At 41.7% G+C, this 21,121-nt stretch overlaps 1 protein-coding gene across 5 annotated transcripts in view; it reads right to left on the reverse strand.

The window, feature by feature from the left end:
• The window catches only part of DPP6 (dipeptidyl peptidase like 6), a 905,150-nt gene that overhangs the window by 277,436 nt on the left and 606,593 nt on the right, over positions 1-21,121 (reverse strand). For all 5 annotated transcript variants that reach the window (XM_032394354.1, XM_032394352.1, XM_032394353.1 and 2 more), the window contains exon 4: positions 2,634-2,728. In XM_032394354.1, coding sequence (XP_032250245.1) covers positions 2,634-2,728 — 95 coding nt within the window. The remainder of the gene's footprint in view (positions 1-2,633; positions 2,729-21,121) is intronic.

The following is a 21,121-nucleotide window of genomic DNA, read 5'->3' on the forward strand; positions in this document are numbered from 1 at the left end:
CTCAATACTTGCTCAAGAAAACACAGAGGAGAAAGACGGTCCATGGTGCCTCTCACGGAAGACCCGTGTTCTAGGCCGCGCAACTGAGGCATGAGAATTTTAATGACTGGCTCAGCAGAATCTAAACACGGGACTTCTGCATCCTGGATGATGATGATGCGGCCCCGAACTGACTTCCCTCTTTCTCATTCTTTTGAGGTTTGCTTACAGAAGCACTTAAATGGAGCCTTTGAGACAAGAATAAACTAGGCATGATCCTGAATAATATCAGTCGGGCTCTGCACGTTTGGTGCTCCTTCAATGTTTGCGATATGAGTGAATAATGACATCTTAAAGAGAAAAAGATTGCACTGTGTGGAATAAGCCCACCAATACTCAGAGGAGCTCTTCTCTTTTTCTTACCTAAAGTGATTTCTGAAGTCGGCTTATTATTTGGCTAAAATAACCTCAGTTAAAATACATGGTCTGTCACAAGCTATTGATCTGAGAAAGAGAAGACAGCTCCTGCTCTTGTATTTTGTTACTAAGTGCAGCTGCGTGCAGGGCGCCTGGCTTGTACCAACCTGGCGTCCTCATAGAGGTAGGGGTAACACGCTGACATTAAAGTGCACTTGCCCTCAGCAACCGTCTGATCATTTTCTCCACTCGATTAATATTACGAAACCATTTCTGCAATTTTAGTATTTTTAAGTGGGTTGAATGAGATTTTCTTAGGGGAGTAATTCTACCAAAGGTGATTTTCTTAATGCAAAAATGCATGCACATTCCTTCTTTTTGGGTCTCACTTTGCAGAATATGATTTAATTTGATTTAATTTAATATCATTTTGGGAATGACGCCATGATGTAACCTTGCTAGGCCTCCCTCATACCAGCAAACAGTCTAGGTAAAGGGAGGGTCCATTTAATACTAAACCCCAAGAAGTATTTTTTTTTTAAGAAAAAAGTATAATGGGGCGCCTGGGTGGCTCAGTTGGTTAAGCAACTGCCTTCGGCTCAGGTCATGATCCTGGAGTCCTGGGATCGAGTCCCGCATCGGGCTCCCTGCTCGGCAGGGAGTCTGCTTCTCCCTCTGACCCTCCTCCCTCTCACGCTCTCTGTCTCTCATTCTCTCTCTCTCAAATAAATAAATAAAATCTTTAAAAAAAAAAAAAAAGAAAAAAGAAAAAAGTATAATGAAGGGGGAATCAGAGGGAGAGATGAACCATGAGAGACTATGGACTCTGAGAAACAAACAGGGTTCTAGAGGGGAGGGGGGTGGGGGGATGGGCTAGCCCGGTGATGGGTATTAAAGAGGTTACGTACTGCATGGAGCACTGGGTGTTATACGAAAACAATGGATTGTGGATCACCACATCAAAAACTAATGATGTATTGTATGGTGACTAAAATAACATAATAAAAATAAATAAATAAATAAAAAATAAAAAAAAGAAAAAAGTATGTTGGGCCCCTGGGTGTCTCAGCTGGTTAAGCATCTGCCTTTGGCTCAAGTCATGATCCCGGGGTCTCAGGATCGAGTCCCGCATCGGGCTCCCTGTTCAGCGGGGAGTCTGCTTCTCCCTCTGACCCTACCCCCTCTTGTGCTCTCTCTCTCTCTCCCAAATAAATAAAATAAAATCTTAAAAAAAAAAAAAAGAAAAAAGTATGTTTACACCAAAAATAAATGAAATAAAAATATTTAGGGAGTTGAATGTTCTTGAAGAGGGGGAGGAGGTAGAGTAGCATTTCCATGGGCTGGGGGATGGGGACACCAACCGGCTGTGGGACCCTGAAAAGCTCACTCCCCAGCTCTGGGCTCCGGATCCTTATCTGTAAAACCAGGGAGCTGACTAATGTTTCCTGTGGTTTTCGTCTAATGCCTGGATTCTCGGATTTCAGGGCACCTGTCTCCTGATTCACATCAGAGGTGTGTAATGATCGTTCTGATTCCAAATCCTTGTGTATTGGACAAGAAAGCAATGCACTCCCTAAAGCTGGAGGTTTACTCTTTATAATGATGAGCATAAACATACTGTAAAAGAAAAAAGTGAATTCTCTTCAAATTGATTTTTGGTGCAGAACTTCAGTGAAGGTTTTTAATAAATACCTTCAGCTGTACATGAACTCTGAATCTTAATGTTACTTAAATCTTTGGGAAATCAGGTTTTTCCAGATTCCAAAGCAGTGGCATTCATATCGACTCAGTACTCGTTTTAAAGAATAAACATCCCTTAATGTCATCAGAGCAGGCGCAGTCAGTGCCTAAATTAATATTCCCTTTGCGTGTGGAGTTAAAAAAAAAACAAAAAGGAGATTGAGCAAGGCCTCCTGAAGTATTCTCTGTGCATTATTGCAATTGTTCTGTAAATGTCTAAAGCCTTAGGACGTTATCTTCCAATTATATATGGTATGCAACGCTTGTTTCCAACACCTGCAGAGAAATGTCCCACACGCTGGAAGAAACTGCTTTCATCTTATTAAATTAGCGTGGCTTCAATTTCACATTATCTTTAGTAGCTCAGGCTGTAGTATTACAAGTTTATTGCTTCTGCTCGGCTCCTACTAAAAGTTGAAACCCAAAGTCATTTTCTGCTTTATTGACTTGCAGGAGGGAAAACTGAAATTATCCTGGTCATTAGAGAGAGTACTTACAATTTTTTTGCCTTCTATTAACACTGTAGAAATATTTGTTTCAACATTCCGCAGGATCACACTTCCTTTCTGTTCTCTGTAGATGAATTCTTTATCTACAAGAGAGGAAATAAAAAGGAAACACGAGACATTAAGGAACTCAGTAGGCTTCTGATGGACACTTTCACCAAAGGTATGAACTAGTTCTGACAAAAATAGATCCTGTGTTTCATCAAAGGGTCCTTTTAATCTGGAAAAGTATATTCAGCTGCTCTCCATATAACCTCACGTGAAGCTTCTCTCTGAATCTTTTCTCCTGCTCTACACACTGAGACATAAAGCACTACGGCACACGCCCATAACGTCTCTAGGACAATCTCGAACTTTCTTGAGTAGAATACACAGAATGGACACACAGAGCAGATTAATTAAGAAACTCGCTACCAGAAAGCAGAGGCAATACTTGGCACAAAGGGGACTGATGTCCTGTATCTAGGACTTGGGTAAAATCTCTACACGCACACACACATCTGCTCACACCGACATCCGGATCCTGCAGGACTGCCTCCACTGAGTCCATAACCTTCCCTGCAGCCCCTGCAGGAGCTGACCATGTCTTGGTCGTGCGCATCCTTGTAACTGTACATCCCACCCTCAGCGACGGTGACGGTGGTCCTCGGTATGACCAACCGAGATTTCAAATAGCCCCTTAGGAAGTCAGTAAAACACCTACGCTGATCAGTATGGTTGTCGGGGTACATGCGCAGACACGGAGGCGTGTGTGTACCTACTGTGAATGGTAGAGTACATTTTCTGAAGGACAGGATTGCTGGTGGGGAGGCGGGCACACAATGGGGAGAAGAAATACCGTCTTTCTGAGTGAAGGTGGTAATAGGGAGCCAGTGTGATGGTCTGGGCATCTCACACAATCATCAGTTGCTGAACGAACAACACCATGCAGACTGCGTTAATTCAAATGACATTACCATTTCTACTCTTTATTCTATTTCATAGAATTACATTCTTTTTTTTATCCTGTGCTGCCACTTGCTTTGGTTTTAATTCTCTCTTCTTTCTCCAGTTTAAGGAGGAAGCATAGATCTTTGGTTTGATTTTCCATCCTTTCTAATAAAACTATCAAAGCTAAAAATTTCCCTCTGTGGATGGTGTTAGCTATATCTCATGAATTTTGATACACTGAGCTACATTATTATTCAGTTCAAATTATTTCTAATCCCTCCCCTCCCCTCTCCCCCACCCCACAATGTCTGCTTGGCCCAGTGATTATTTAGAAACATGGTGTTTAATTTGCAAGTATATAAAGCTATTCGGGCCCTCTTATTTTTATAGATTTTTAATTTAAATTCACGGGATCAAAGAATACTCTGTACATGATTTCAGTCCTTTGAAACTCATTAAGACATTTTTGTGGTCCATATATGGTCTATCCTCATAAATGTCCCGGAGGCACATTTAATGAAATTATTGATACGGCTGTGTTCCTGTGTGTGTGTGGCTTGTCTCCACTTCTTATTTCCCTCTTTCTTATTTCTGCCTTCCATTTTATTGTCAGATACCCCTCAGAATTTTATTTTCCCTATTTTAGCTGTATTTCTTTGCATTTCTTCTAGGGCTTGTACTAGGGATTAGAATCTATACTCCACTTTTCAGTCTCCAATGAGTTAATAATGTACCACTTCTCAAGAAATCCAGAAATCTGTCAAGTTTTCAGTGCACATCCAGTCCCATGCTGTTATCATTGTCATGTGGATTACATCTAGATACTTTATATCTTCCACAAGGTGTCACAATTATTGTTTGTAACAGTATATCGTTGATGAAGAGATTAAGAAGAAAAAGTCAAAAAGGAAAAAAATGTGTTTCGCATTTGCCCATTATCTGACATTTCTGATGTGTTTTATACTTCATTAGGATCTGAGTTTATACCAGGTATTATCATTTTCCTATCCTCTTGAGAACTTGCTTTAGGTGTTTGGTTGTATGGATCTGCTGGCAATCGAGTCCTTGAACTTGGTTTTATCTGAAAATATCTTCAGTTAACCTTCATTTTTGAAGGATATTTTCTCTCCTTTTAAATTTAATTTTTAAAAAAATTTTAAAGTTATTTAAAAAATATTATTATTATTTTATTATGTTCAGTTAGCCATTTAAGCAGGCTCCACACCCAGCGTGGAGCCCAACACGGGGCTTCAACTCATGACCCTGACATCAAAACCTGAGCTGAGATTAAGAGTCGGTCGCTTAATTGACTGAGCCACCCAGGGGGCCCCGAAGGATATTTTCTCTTAATATAGATTTCTAGGTTGATAGTTTTTATTTTTTTCTCTTAAAATTTTGTTTCACTTTCTTCTGGTCATCATGGTTTCTAATGAGAAGTCAGGTATTAATTGAATTGTTATTTCCCTGCATGCTATTCCTATGCATTTTTTCTTTTGCTGTTTTCGAGATTGATTTGTGGCCTTCGGTTTCCAACAGCCCAACTACAAACTACTTTTTTTAAAAAATATTTTTATTTATTTATTAGAGAGAGAGAGAGAGGGAGGGAGAATGAGTTGGGGGGGGCAGAGGGAGAAGCAGACTCCCTGCCGAGCAGGGAGCCCGATGCGGGGCTCGATCACAGGACCCCGGGATCATGACCTGAGCTGAAGGTGGACACTTAACTGACTGAGCGACCCAGGAGTCCTACAATGCACTTTTGATTGGGCTTCTATGTGTTTACTGTGTGTGATGAGCATCTTGTATCTGCAAATCTATGTCTTCATCAAATCTTCAGCTGTTAATTTGCCAAATATTTTTTCTATTTATCCATCTCCTCTCCCGGTAACTCCAATTGCACATATATTGGGAATCTTGATATTATCTAAGAGTCTCTGATGCTCTGTTCATTAAAAATTTTTTTCCTCTGTTCACTTTGAATAATTTCTAATGATCTGTCATGAAAGCCGCTTTGTCTTTCCTTTGTCATGATATTTGACTATCAACGCCAACCAGTGCATTTTTACATTTCAGCATCTATGTTCTTATGTTTAGGATTTTCCATTTTGTTCTTTTTACTGCTTCTGTTTTTCTGTGGAGATTTCTCATTTCCCTGCTGAGATTTTCATTCACTGAAAACATGCTCATGTTAATTCATTAAGCATAATTATAATATATATTTTAAGATCTTTGTCTATCAGTTCCGAAATCTGTTTCCTTTTGGGGTCAGACTCAATTAATTTTCTTTTATGCTGAAAGTGTGTTCCTTTTTGGGTTCTTTGTAAGTAGGGTGATTTAGCACTATATCCTAGACATTATGGATATCAATTTCTGGACACTCTGGGTTTTGCTAATATTCTCTAATGAGTGTGGTTTTTCCTGTGGTACACCAGGTAATCTTCTTCGCTAGGCGTGGGCCACCAACTTTGGGCAGCAGCTTTACTCTCGATTAGCTGAACTGCAGCTGAACTGCTTTGATTCTCTTCCCTGCATCTGTGGCTCACGGGTCAGAGACACCAGTGCACCTTTGTTTCTACCTTATTAATCTCTGTTCTACCCTGTCTCATTATCCTCTCTTCTTAACTTTTAAGTTTGACACTTAGCTTCTTAATTTCAGCATTTCTATTTTTCTAATATAATCACAACTGGTGCTATACATTTCCTTAATCATGTCTTTATTTGAGACCACACGTTTTAATGGGCAGTATTCTCATTACTGCTTTGTTCTACACATTTTTAGTTTCTGTCGCGGTTTCTTCTTCAACCTAGGACTTATTTAGAATTTCTAATTTGCAAATGTATGCAAAACATTCTTTTTGTTATTGACTTGTAGTTTGCTACATTTGTTAGAAAAACTTGTATTACTAATTCTTTGAAATTTGTTGAGTTTGGTTTATAGCCTGATGCATGATTCATTTTTGTAAAAGATTTCCTGAGAGAATGGATATTCTCTAATTTTAAGATACAGGGCGCTATAAGCGGTCTTTAAATTAACTATCTGGTTGTATCATTAAATTGCCCCATTCCTAGCCTATTTTTTGTGTGCTTCACCTTTTCTTAAGAAAAAAAACCACTATACTGAAATTTTCTAGTATGATGATGGATCTATTAATTCTCTCTTGCTAATCGTCCACATTTTGTTTTGTACATTTTGTAACTTACTAGATGAGTGCAAGTTTAGAATTTTCTTATCTTCTTGGTGATTTGCAAGGTTTATTTTTAACTGCATTTTCTATCCCTAATAATGCTTTTAAAAATCATTTCTCTTTTGAAGAATAGACAAAATAATGGTATATGCCTTAAATTGCACGTGTGAACATTCAGTGCCATAATGTACATAATACCTGAGATGAGCTCGACACAGTGCCTGACCCAGGACAGGCTCTCAGTAGGTATCAGCTGCTACTCTGGTCTCTGCAGAAGAGTTGGAGTCATCTCTGCCTCCTTCTCGTCTCTTGTCTTCAATACTCCATCCCTCGCCTGCACATACCCCCTTTGAAGGCTTCTCAAATCACCACGTCCTCTTGGCTTGCAGTGTTCCTGCCCTGGGTCTGACCGCCACCACCTTCACCGTGGATGCCTCCGGTGGCCTCCCTATGGGACCCGCTCCCTTGGCTCCTTGCTCCCAGCACACGAGGACATGCCTCCTTTTAATTTTTTTTTTTTTTTCCCCTGAGTCCTTTGGTAGAGACTGCTTTGGCCAAAGTCCTTAGCCTGACATTCAAGGTCCTTCACATTCTGGCCTGGGTTTCTCTTCCCATTTTAATTTGCCGCCACCCCCCATTAAGCATCTTAAACTGTGTCCCGCCTTCCATGCCTCCGCCCGGCCCACGATGCCCTTCTCCCACTCCTGCCAGGGAAGATCTGTCTGGGCTTAGCACAAAGGCCTCTTCTTTGCGAAGATTTTCATGCCTCTGCCAGGCAGGATGAGTCCCTCTCTGCTCCGCTCCGCTCCCCATTCCTCCTACTTTATGTTCATGCAGCCTTGCTGTTCTTTGTTGGCTGTTAGAACTCTGTCTCCTCCACGAGAGAGCCTGATGCAAGGGAAGAGGCCACACCTTTCTGATTTTCTACCCCTAAAACCTAGTATAATGACTGACAGGAAGCCAGGTGCTCAAAATGCATGATGCAGTCACCAAATTAACACCATCACGTGTCTGATTCACCAAATATGCAACCTGCATGTGACGCGGTCGGCAGACCCGCTGTGTGAGAGAGACTGCTCCGGGCAGACGAGGTCAAAGGAGGGAGGCACGGGGATGGTGGATTCAAAAATGATACCTTTTGTGCCTCCTGAGATCCTGGTATAGTTATTTTATCCCCTCGCTGCGGTGCAGTGAGGTGCCCCAGGGGGAGCGCAAAGTGCTTCTGGATGCTCTGAGGACAGGCAAGCGAAACCAAAAAGCCAGGCTCGATGGGGATTCTAACAAACACAGACAGTGAGGTCCTTAGGAAAAGATCTCCCAAAAAAAGTCTTGCGTCGCATCACCCGTTGCTACTTATTTTTCATACGTCGAGTATTTAGCAGGCTGCATTTAAAATATATCATGAATTTAATTGTTCTGTGTACTTCATTTTTCAAAGCTAAATAATTAAAGAAGGAAAGAAACGACCTTGGTAGCTAGCACAAGGAAGATGATTGCTTTTCATTTTCTTTTTTCCCCAAATTGTGGTAGAAAAATACGTAGCAATGTCACACATGATTTTTCTTGCTCTTCCAAAAATAAGATAAAATTCCAGTCATTTCCTCGGAGTATCATATATCAGCTGACTTCATCTGATGCTTATTTTTGCCTGATATTAATGTATTTTTTAGAAACCTTTCAAAGGTCTTTCCCATGATGAAAAAAATTTAAAATGCATGGCTTTATGGTACTATAGATTCCTTAGCAATCGAGATATGTAGTCCTCATTGCCAAGTAGGACTTGTACATGCTAGTTGGTCTTGAAGAGTATCCTCAATTCTATAAGTATCACAAAGAATTGCTTCAGAGGAATAGACTTAATCTCAGAAACATAGTGCACATAATAACTGGAGTAAATCTGACTTTTCTTTATCTTCTTTTAATTTTAAATAACTGCTAATAGAAACACTGTTCTATTTATTGCTTATTTTATTTTCTTCTCAGATACAAATCACTTGTATTCATGTATTCTGATAACACATAGTATACAACATGTTTCCTAAGAAAGTCACCATCCATATGATGGTCATAAAATATAAAAACTGATCTGTAATCCCTACACCCACACTGTTGTCCAGAAATACCATTTCCCACTAAACAAAATCAGTATGCACCACGAATTGGTCATGTTCCCTGACTTAAGGATGTGTACAATTAAAATTGCCAATCAGATGGTAATTAGTGTATGTTGGCTACAGTCAAGTTCCACATTAACCACAACATTGTGCTATAAGACGTGATCCCAAGCACATAAGTAATTCTATTAATGTTACAAGAAATTGAGATTTTCATATATAAGAGAAAACAGATCCACATTTAAAGTCATTACGTTTGGTTAAAAGCTAAAACACTGTACAGTTAAATCTGTGTCAGAAATATCAATACAGACACACATTTGCTTATTTTTTTAGAGTATTTGTTTGCTAGGTTTGTCCACAGAAGGTGTCTAAATGTGTGATTATCTCAGATACTCAGATTTGGGTTTCTAGGCACCATTCTTAGGAAAAAGAACAGGAACACTAAAGAAATGGGCATTTCTAGATCCGAGGCACACAAAGTACAATATGAACCTGGAAGAGCTCATTGGCCAGGAAGCAAGGAAGTGTTCAGGGACCGATGGAGACACAGACCATAAGACAGAGTAGGCTGCGGAAATGGCCCTAATTCTTCAGCCCATCCTGCCCACAGCCTTTGTGTCCAGCTTTGCCAGCCTCCTTCTCTTGACTGTGGGCTCAGATGCATGCCTTGAATGGGTCACTGGAATAGGAACCAGCAGACACCTGAGGAGCACTTGCACAGTCTGACTTGTCTGCCACGGCTGTGGGAGCAACATGTCTGGCCCAGTCTTTGGGCCCCAGGAAGAGAAACAGATGTGGAGCACAGCTGAGTTACCCAGTCACTGCGAAGAGGCCATTCCAGATCAGCCAGGGGCCAGCTGGTCATCCAGCCCCGGAAGCAAATCAGCCAGCAGATAAGCAGAGTCGCCTAACCAACCACTGGCTGACACCCACTGTGTGAAAGATAAATGTTTATTCTGTGTCTCACTGAGGGTATGCAGTTTGTTATACAACACTCGGGTGGCCCTACAGACCAGACAGAACCAGTGGAAGGGCTCTCAGGTCCAAGATGGTAAAATTTGAACATCAGTAAAAGAATACCATAGTTCATTAAAACACATTGAATCTATAAAGAAGTTCAGGAATCCATAATGGAACTCCCAAAAGTTAAAAAAAAAACGAAAAAAAGCAACTCAGTTGGAGGTAACTATGATATTGAGCCCTTACTCTGAAACGTAATTAAAAATGTCTGTATTACCCAAAGCAATCTACACATCCAAGGCAATCTCTATCAAAATACCAACAGCATTTTTCACAGAGCTAGAACAAACAATCCTAAAATTTGTCTGGAACCACAAAAGACCCTCAATAACCCAAAGCAACCTTGAAAAAGAAAAGCAAAGCTGGAAGCATCATAATTCCGGACTTTAAGTTATATTACAGAGCTGTAGTGATCAAGAGAGCATGGTACTAGCACAAAAACAGACATGTATGTCAGTGGAACAGAATAGATAGCCCAGAAGTGGACCCTCAACTCTATGGACAACTAATCTTTGACAAAGCAGGAAAGAATATGCAATGGAAAAAAAGACAGTCTCTTCAACAAATGGTGCTGGGAAAACTGGACAGCCACATGCAGAAGAATGAAACTTGACCATTCTCTAACACCATTCACAAAGATAAACTCAAAATGGATGAAAGACCTAAATGTGAGACAGGAAACCATCAAATTCCTAGAGAACACAGGCAGTAACCTCTTTGACATCAGCCGTATCAACTTCTTACTAGACATGTCTCCACAGGCAAGGGAAACAAAAGCAAAAATACACTATTGGGACTACATCAAAACAAAAAGCTTCTGCAAAGCAAAGGAAACAACAAAACTAAAAGGCAGCCTATGGAATGGGAGAAGATATTCACAAATGACATAGCTGATAAAGGGCTAGTATCCAAAGTATATGAAGAACTTATAAAACTCAACTCCCCAAAACCAAATAATCCAGTTAAAAAATGGGCAAATGATGTGAATAGACATTTTTCCAAAGAAGACATCCAGATGGCTAACAGAAACATGAAAAGATGTTCAATATCACTCATCATCAGGGAAATACAAATCAAAACTACAATGAGATGTCAATTCACACCTGTCAGAATGGCCAAGATCAACAAGACAGGAAACCACAGGTGTTGGCAAAGATATGCACTGTTGGTGAGAATGGAAACCGATGCAGCTACTCTGGAAAATAGTGTGGAGGTTCCTCAAAACGTTAAAAATAGAACCATCCTATGATCCAGCAATTGCACTACTAGGTATTTACCCAAAGGATACAAAAATACTGATTTGAAGGGACACATGCACCCAATGTTTATAGCAGCATTATGAACAATAGCCAAATTATGGAAAGAGCCCAAGTGTCCATCAACTGATGAATGGATAAAGAAGATGTGGTATATATATATACAATGGAATATTACTCAGCCATAAAAAGAATGAAATCTTGCCATTTGCAATGACATGGATGGAGCTAGAGAGTATTATGCTAAGTGAAATAAGTCAGTCAGAGAGATAAATACCATATGATCTCGCTATATAGGTGGAATTTAAGAAACGAAACAAATGAACATGGTGGGGGAAGAGAGATAAACCAAGAAACAGACTCTTAACTACAGAGAACAAACTGATGGTCACCAGAGAGGAGTGGGTGGGGGATGGGTGAGATAGGGGATGAGGATTAAGGAGTTCACCTCTGTAGTGAGCACGGGGTGAAGTATGGAAGCGATGAATCACTAAATTCTACACCTGAAACTAGTATCACTGTATGTTAACTAGCTGGAATTTAAATAAAAATTTGGAGAAAAAAACCCCAAAATGAATAATCAAGCATCATCCTGCTGTTTCAGTAATGCAAGGGGATGACACATAGCCCATTTAGGAGGGGGAGGTCCTCCTTTCAGAAGACTGACAGCTCATAAATGTGGAAGGCATGATGAATCTATGAACTCACCATTCGCAGCCCCCACTGAAACACCTATTAGGTAAGGATCCTCAATGGATGCTAAACCCATTCCAAGAACATTGATGGGATATTTTCCTGATGCCAACATATTACTTCAGAGAAAACACACCAAGTCTTGATGGGAAAGCACATGTTTACAGTGGAGGAATTTGGGGGCCACAGTTTCACCCACAAATCCACCTTAGAGTCCTGTTTCACCAGTGGGTCAACCAGACGCTGTAGACAAATGTGTTACATCATTCCATGAGGAAACAGTCTAAGTTCAGGGTGTGGAGGAGTCCACACCACAACTGGCCTAATATAGAGAAATAACTCAGAGCTGTTCTACATTAGCAGAAACTCAAGAGACATAATCAAGTATAATTATGATCCTTAATTTGATCCGAGCAGGGAGAAAAAAAAAGTCATAGAAGATATTTCGAGAAGGAAGGAGGAAATCTGAATATGGCTTGGGAATTCAATGCTATTAGAAAATTACAGCCATGTTTGTTGGAGAGAATAAGTTGTTGTGGATATAAGAAGGGCATATTTTGGAGATGCATGTATGGTATTCAGGGAGGAAAGAAAATGATACAATTTATGTGTAAATACTTTCAGCTAAAAAATTGATAGAAGGCACCAAAATGGCAAAAGTGTTAAGATGAATTAGTGCTTATTTGGGTATTCACCAAACTGTCCTTTCTACTTTTTTGTTAGTTTAAGATTTTTCATAAAAAAGGAAGCAGAAAATAAAACGACATAGCCCCTAATTCTGAGGAACCTACAATAAAGTGGGGTGGACTCCAACACAGAAGGCCCCATGCACAGCCCCTCACAACTCGTGTGTCGAGATGGGGAGGCTTTGGTGGTTTCCTGGGCAGATGCTCGCGGGCTTTGCAGCACTGCTGAAGTTAATACGTGTGTTTCAAGCCAAAGGAGCCAAAGCATTCTAAACAATTAAAAATTTAATGTTCTATACTATTTATTTTTCTGGCTTATATCACAAAGATTGTGAGCTGGGTTGTCTGGGGCTGAAATGGGTGGATAGATGGAAGAAGGCGGGTTATAAATTTTGTGGACTTCAAATCCTGATCATGAATGACACCACAGTATCCACTTTTACAACTTGGGTAATCACACAGACAAGCACCTGCCAACATATACTGAGCCCAGCCTGGACATGACTTGAAAAAGTAGCTATAATTCAAAGATGATGTTTAGGGGATTTAAATTTCACTAGTTTTCATCATAAGATCTGAGATTGCCCAATTTTGTCTTTGATTAATGGACTGCCCAGAAAGCTTTTAAAATCTTTTAAATTTCCATTCTTCCTACGGGGAACAATTTTTATGTGCCTCAACGGAGTCATATTTAGACTTTTAAACAGCTTATTATACTGAAACCCCACTCAAAAACAAAGCACTTCTTTCCATATCTAACATTGACAACCATATGCTTATGTGGCTAAGGAGAGAAACAATTTATTTGTAGAATTAGCCTTTTTTTTTTTTTTTTTTTTTTTTTTGGAATTTTCTTTCACCTGAATCTATCATAAAAGAAAATATACAGGTAAGGAGGCTTTATAAGGAAAAGGTTTAGGTGGGTATAGAACAAGGAAAGATCAGCTAGGAAGTCCTGTGCTAATGACATTTTTTAAGGATATTTTTGATTGGTTTTATAAAAATACAAGACTCCTTGAAGGGCTTTAAAGTGATTATAGTCTAATGGTTTTTTTAATTTAGTAAACTTCTCTTAGAGCGAATCAATCACAAGTATTATGAAAAGTGTCCAAAAAAAAAAAAAAAATCTTAAGACTCCGAAATGGGCAAAAAGACCCCTGAGTTTCCTTTGGTAGAATATTATGCATTGTGTGGTGCGCCCCCTGGGCTGTTTGCCTCTTTAGATGTCCACTCCTATCACTGTTTTTGAACTATTTTAGGACTGTAAGTTGGGGAGAAGTGATAGCCATGCAAAGGATTCTTGCCAGACAGGTGCAAATAATTCCTGCCTGTTGGAGATGCAGTTGGGTCCCCCTGCCCCACCCCACCTCCACAGAAAAAGCCAATTTTGCACCAAATTCACCCCAGCATTTCTGACTGCCTACATGTGTGTCTGTCTTTAATTTTCCTCTTTGTATCTTCCTACTTCTTTCCTTAATTCCTGAAAAAATGAAATCTTTGACACATGTCTACTTTACATTAACTTAAAATCATGAGCCTCTTGATTTCTACCTTTAAAAAATTCTTCTTCAATTAAAGATCAGTATGTGCAAGATAGTGTGGACAAAAGTCCACAGATGGGCTATGAAAAAAATGACTAAACTGTGTAAAAAGTGATGTTGGCTACCAGTTTGTCTAGAAATGAAGCAACATGAGGTTAAACATGCTGTTTTTTAGGCCACCAAATTTTATCAAAATCAGTTATTCTTCAAAATTCCTGAACCATTAGGGGATTCTGAAATTCAGTGGTCAGTGACAGATGTTACTTATGTCATTCCAATACCAGAGCTTTTAGTAAATCAGTAACTCTCAAAAAAGCCGTATCACATGGTCTGTGGGCTATGATTTTAATGGAAATGCTAAGAGCTGAGTCAGTGCTGAGCTATGGACACACTTCATCAACAGGGGGTCTACGACTTTGCTGTTTTCCAGTACAAATAGAAGACAGACTTTTTTGAATAACCTGATTGTCAGCAGGCATTATGCGAGGGCAGCAGAGTACTGGGGAAAGTAAACTCAGGTTTCACATCAATATTATTCCCTCTAATGATTATGATGGGACAAATTAGCAAATAAAATACCTAGAGGTCTAGCTGAAATGACCACCTTACTTTATCTATGCTTCTGTGAGAAAAATCACCTTCTGCTGACAAAGACTCATGAGTGGGCAGAGAGACAGAAACTTGACAGGAACGTTCCTTTCAAGAAAAACTCAGATGAAAAGTGCCCATGGTGGTCTATAGACCATTGGGGAAAAGCACGGTCTGGGAGTCTGGGAGTCTGGGAACCTGGCTTCTCTTTCAGGCTCTGCCATGGAGTGGATATGCTGGAAGTGGACAGTGAAATTTGTGAAGCCCTGTCCTTACAGGACCAGAGCATGCTGTCCTCCTCTCCTTTTTCACACCTGCTAGCAGGGATGCTTTATGATGGCTGGAGCTACAGCAGCCATCTTGGGCCCTTGGGTAAGCCTGCAGATGAAATATAAAAGCAAGTTAGAGCAGAGGTCCTACCTTCTGACTCACATGTGAAAGAGAAATAAATTTGACAAGTAAATTTCTATCTTGTTTAAGCCAATATTAGTTTCATTTTCCTCTTGCTCAGAGATGAATCTAATCTGAATAAAGAGGTAACAATCACACTCTGACTCTGGATTTGGAGTCAGGAGAATCAGGTTTAATCCTGTGGCAGTGCTCTGCTGAGTCACATTACTTTATGTCTCAGTTGTTCATTTTTCATAATAAACCACCTCATTTTCCTAGAAGGGTAACCATGCTGGTCAGTTGAGACTAGCCACAAATGGGGAAAGAGAAGAACAGGGCTTCGGCCAGCAGCACTCAGGTCTCTGCCGAGGAGAGTGAGTGTGGCTTTCTACCAATCAGGTGCCTATTGTTTTATTTGTGAAGGAAAAAAATGTTATGAACCGTATTCTAGAATTTTGAGTGCGGTCTGTGAAAAGCTCAACTCTACACAGCTCTCACCTCTCTGACTTAACAGCAAAGAAAAAAAAACCCAAATGCAAACAGCATGCAGGCTGATATTATACGGAATGGAGAAAATCACGACAGGAAACAATTCTGTCTATTCGCTGGGGTGGTAGAACAGAGAAGCAAATGATCAGAAGCACCCTCCTCTCTCCCAGGAAAAGTAGGCAGCACTGGGAAGGAATCCTTCACTCCTTCAGACGGGCTCATTCACATCTGTCAGGCCTCCAAGCACCTGATCATACCGTGGACACCGGTGGGCCATCACTTTCAGAGAAGATCCGGTGTGAGTGACAACTGTGAGACGTCAAAATGGATCCCTCCTTGTGGAGCGAGGCTGCCTGGGTCCGTCTGCTTGGGCAGGACGGGAAGTGTGAGGTGATGGTGCGGGTGGCTGGCCCTGCAAGGAGAACAGCTCAGCATCCCGTGCCCGCTGGCCAGGCTGCTCCACCAGGTGAGGGGCCTCAGAAGGTTACCAGATGGCATCATGGTTATAAATCCGCCTCCGTCTTCTGACCCTGGCCCTGACCCCCGATGCTCTGCGGGGACTGGCAGAGAAGGTCTAGGCAATCAGACGGCCAGAACTGATCGAACTGCAAGCCGGGGGACAGCTGGGTGGTGACTGTGCCCGCAGCGGTGGAGCGCCGGCCACACGCCAGTCATACGCATCTCGCGGTGACAGGCACTGCAGTCCCGCTCTGGTTTCACCGCGAAGTGAGGACCCATCTCTCACGGTAGATCGTTAACCTGAAGTGTACTAAAAAATCCCCACCTTTCCTACTGTGTGAACTCAGGCTACTCGACTTTTCTCTCAATATTCCCATCTGACAACAATGGGGATGTGAACGATACCTCGCCTGTAGGACATTAGAACCATGTCCGGTTCAGTTTTAAGTAATACTAAGTATTAAGCGCTACCGACACTATTCGAAGAAAACATCCAGCATCTGGGTAATGGATGTCTTCCTATGAAAAGTCACAGGAGTTCGAAGGAATGCTTTACACATGGAACCTGACAAAACTAACCTGCAGATCAAGGATTGCTACAGTCCTTCTATTTCATATATTCCTAATATAACTGTAATTTATCATCTAACTAAAACACTTATAACTGCTTTAATAATCACCCCAGTGCAAATGACATAACCTGAATATATGAACCCTGGTTTATTCCCAAATTTGGCACACTCCAGGTGTTACTGCTAAAAAAATAAAAAGGCTAGCATTGGCAGAAACAAATTTCTGTATTTACCCAAAGTTTTTAAAGTTAAAAATCTTGACTTAATCTCATGGATGTAAGTTTCTTTCTAAAGTCTTTGAGACAAGAGGATAACTAAACTTGAATTGTCAGTTCCGTAAATCTGACAATTATATTCCATGCATGCCACTGATAAAGATTGTAATTTAAGAAAGCAACAAATCAACTCTTTCAAAAAATGACAAATTGATGTGCACTGTAATTTTACAAACATACACAATAAGGCTCAGCTCATCTTTAGGTGATGTTATTGTAGTTATCCACAAAATCGATGAATGGTGTTTCAGGTCTCCCATGGTGAGCTATTGTCTTTATGAGTGAAGTAGCGTTCATTTTAATGGCACACATCTCCGTCAAAGGCAGCCAGTAATGAGTTCTGTCCTGTTAGCTGATGGGGATGTTCAGCTCAGTTTATAGCTACTGCAAGAGCTGATAAAGGTCATCACTGCATCTCGTTTATTAGAGCTGCCTTTCTGAATACTGGAGGTACAGGGTAAATGATGTTGAAAATTGTAACTTGCAGTGGAATATGTGTTTACTCTATTAGGGAATGGATTTTTTTTTAAGTGCCCAAGTTCTATCGCTTTCCTTTTCCCCTGGTCTTGTTTGTTTGCATTTGCTTTCAGTCCATTTGGTGGCTGTGATTCACATGTGTACTCTGCTGTGTATTGAACAGGAATGGTACAACGATCAGCTGGGTTCGCCCAAGCAGGCTCTCTTACCTCCTTGCAACACCGTGGAACTACAAAGGAATATTTCCTCCCCAAACAATATCGTTATACTTCATTTATTCTATAGAATAGAATCACGTCAACTAGATCAACATCAGCAACTCTCACGTGAGCGTGAACACACACACACGTGCATACGACTCCCTAACTGGTGCAAAGTATCTGATTTTATGAAAAAACCTGCCCTGGGTTTGCTTATCCAATTCAGTCCACTAGCAAGCTGCTTTCCAGGCACGCTCTGGGCCAGATGCCGCAGGTGCTGCGGACCCCTTAGCGTGTGCTCACCCTGGCCCCAGTGGTGGGGCTGGTTACGCCTCCCTCCTGCCTCAAGGAAACCCTCTCCCGGGCCTGTCAGGGTGGGACACGACTTAGTGCCCTCTGCCTTTAATGGAAGCCCACTGTGATTCTAACTGAGATCGGCAAACAGCTCTTGGCTGGGGGTGTTCCTCCCACAGGCTCAGCACTGCTCGAGGAACTGAGGCAAACAGGCGATCGCCTGGGTCCATGCGCAACCTTTGTTCCGCTAGCCCTTGGCTCACGGTTTTCTTTCCATGATGCCTGCCTCCTGTGTCATCATCCCTTGAGGGGAAAGACCATGTTATTTCACGTTTTGATGTGTTTTCATTCAGCCAACACACCATAAATATTTCAAAAGAAAAAAAAATAAAATTGTGATAGAGAAAAGTCTGGGGTGTGTGAGTGAAACTGGAAAATCAGGCATGACATTTTGGTGCCGTGGAACAGCCAAAGACAGACTGTCACACCCAAAATGCAAAAGTGCTAAAATAATCAACACCAAAGGGACATCAGAGCCCTGTGTCCTCTCAGCAATGTCACCCGTGACTGTCCAGAGAGAAGAGCAAATTTTGCAAGTCTGACAATGTGATTTCTGCTTATGTTTCTATTCTATTCTGTTGTCCACTTAAACCATGAGCAAATCAATGTTTCAGTTTTATTTTTATTTTTGCATTTCATGCATCTTCCATTTCTCATAATGTTCCCGGTCCTACTCATTGCTCCATGTGCTAAATCAAAGCGCAGGATCTTCACAAGTGGATAAATGACTGTTCCTCCCTAGGGAGACGTGCCAGGTTGTCTCTCCTTCTGCTGGGACTCAGCCCCAGTGTTCACGACTCAGGTGGTAGTGCCCGGAAGTCACGTTTTCCTGACCCCGTTTCTGTGGCACACTTCTCCTAGGAGACCATTAACGTCTCTCTGACTCGCAGCCCTAACTTGTTTTTCTCCTTTTAGCAGCATGCAATTCCCCGAGTGCCTTCCCAGGCTGAGAAGCACCATCTCATCTCAGCTCTCCCACTTCCACGCATCCTGGAATGTGTGCATGTTTCTGTCTGACACGAGGACCAGCCAGAACTCCGTGTGGGTGTTGAAGAAGTAGGTTTGACTGTTGGGGAAAGCAGGAAAACCCCTTTTTAAGAAATCACATGATAGAGTAGTCTAATGGAGTCAAATTAAACAAAACTGGTGCCACTATAGAGATCAGGAAACAAACAGAAAAAACCCCAGACTTTGTCCCAAGTTCGCTGGAATCTCACCAGGCTGAATCAAGAGAGGAAAGAAAATGGAAGAGCTAGTAGGCCTGCTGGGCGGCAGGGACCACAGCCAGTAACCTGGCTGGGCTCCGGCCACGGCACTGGGAGGGCAGGGGGGAGATGGGCTCTGGGGACCGCGGAGCCCAAAGAAGCAGGTGCTTGTTGGCTTCACATGCTCAGCTTCTTTATTTTTCCAATAAAGAAACTCAAACACAGAAAGAGTAACTGCCTATTCATGGCGAAGGAAGAAAACCTGACCCTCTGGCTGCCATGCCTCATGGCCCTTCGCTTCCTGGTGGACTGTGACAGCAGGACAGAGAAATGAGGACAAGGCGGGGCTGCTCGGTGAGGAAGCAGAACAGACCTTCTGGTCGCCCAGCATTCCAGGCGGTGGCGGCCAGCCTTTACAAGGTGCCACCCAGAGTCCCCAGCCGTAAACCTTATGTTGGACCCTTCTAAAGAGGCCTGAAGCTAGATCATTTCTGCAGCCACTCCGGCACAATGTAGGAAAAGACTAACACACAGAAGCAACTGTATTTGAATTGGAGAGAGATTTATGTACCCTTTGTTCTTTAGGACACGAAGCAGTTTTTTCTTTAGGGTTAATTTCGTGGGTGGGGGTGTCACATGGCATGGAAACAACATTGTCTCTTTGGGTCATCCATTATTTGGAGTGATTTCTGGAAGTATTAAGAATTCCTGAGACACGTATGATGATTCCTCAAAATATGAAACACTGGATTACCACATGATCTTGGGTTCCCAGAAGAAGTGAGAACAGGGACTCAAACATATTTGCAAAATGTCACATGCACGCACACATACACTGAAATATTAGTCAGCTTCTAAAAGGAAGGGAATCCTGACACCTGCTACAACATGGATGAGCTTTGAGGACATTATGTAAGTGAAATAAACCAGAGGTAAAGGAAAAATATCACATGGTTCTGATTACTAGTCAAATAATGGTCAAACTCACAGAGAGAGAGAGTAGAAGCGTGAGCGCCAGGGGCTGGGGGAAGAGGACGGGGTTTGGGGTTTCGTGGGGACAGAATTTTAGTTTTGCAAGATGCCAAAGTGCTGGGGCGGATGGTGGTGATGGTCACACAGCAATGTGAATGTGTTTAATGCACTGTACTGTACACTGAAAAATGGTGAAAATGGTAAATTTTGTATTTTACATATTTTACAACAATTGCAAAAAGAATTCCTGGAACAGAAACATAGGTTTAATGTAGAGCATGGGAAAAAAGAGAGAGGGTCTGAAAAAGTGTGCAACTATATAATTAACCTCTGCTTAACTTTGTTTGGACCCAAGCTCATGACTTTGGGGATCATGGAAAAAACAAAAAAACCTCAGCATGAAAGAAATTATGCTCGTTTAAGAAAGATCTGTGGGTTCAGGTAACTATTTATTTCATTTATACACCACGTCTCTCCAGCACGCTATTCCGAATCACCGCTGGGAGTCACGTGCCCCGACCAGTCACTTGCTCCTGGATGACTGTAAATATAGATCAGAAGGAAACCGTCCCTACACAGAGCTACGTGGGTGTGGTGCCAAGCTAGGCCCAGGTACCATGGAGTTGGTGCTGGAATTAGGGCAGGGCTTTGTGTAGTAGGAAATCCTCCCCATGTCTTCTGGATCCCCATGGTCGGTGGGTGATCAGAGCTGGTGGGAAGGCACCCTCAAGTCCTTGTTCACTCCTAGAACTTCTGGCCCACGCCAGCTAGTACTTACGTTCCCCATGAAGGGAAACAGGGCAGGAAATCCATTCACCTGAAATCTTTTTCTGTTTCAACATTTGTCCCACATCACACCCATAAAACATTAATTGAGCTCATTAAAAAATAAAAACAAAACCAGGAAAAACCCCAAAGCTCAACTCTTTACTTCCAAGAGGGAAGTTTGGAGCAATTAACCTATTTTGATAGCATTCTGGTAGAGCCCCCTCCTGCCCCACTGGACTGGCTAGATAGGGCAGTGTGGACTGTCATGGCTGGGGTTCTGGTGTGAATCATGAATCATTAACAAA

The sequence above is a fragment of the Phoca vitulina genome, unplaced genomic scaffold, assembly GCF_004348235.1.
Source record: "Phoca vitulina isolate PV1807 unplaced genomic scaffold, GSC_HSeal_1.0 scaffold80, whole genome shotgun sequence".
Classification (NCBI taxonomy): domain Eukaryota; kingdom Metazoa; phylum Chordata; class Mammalia; order Carnivora; family Phocidae; genus Phoca; species Phoca vitulina.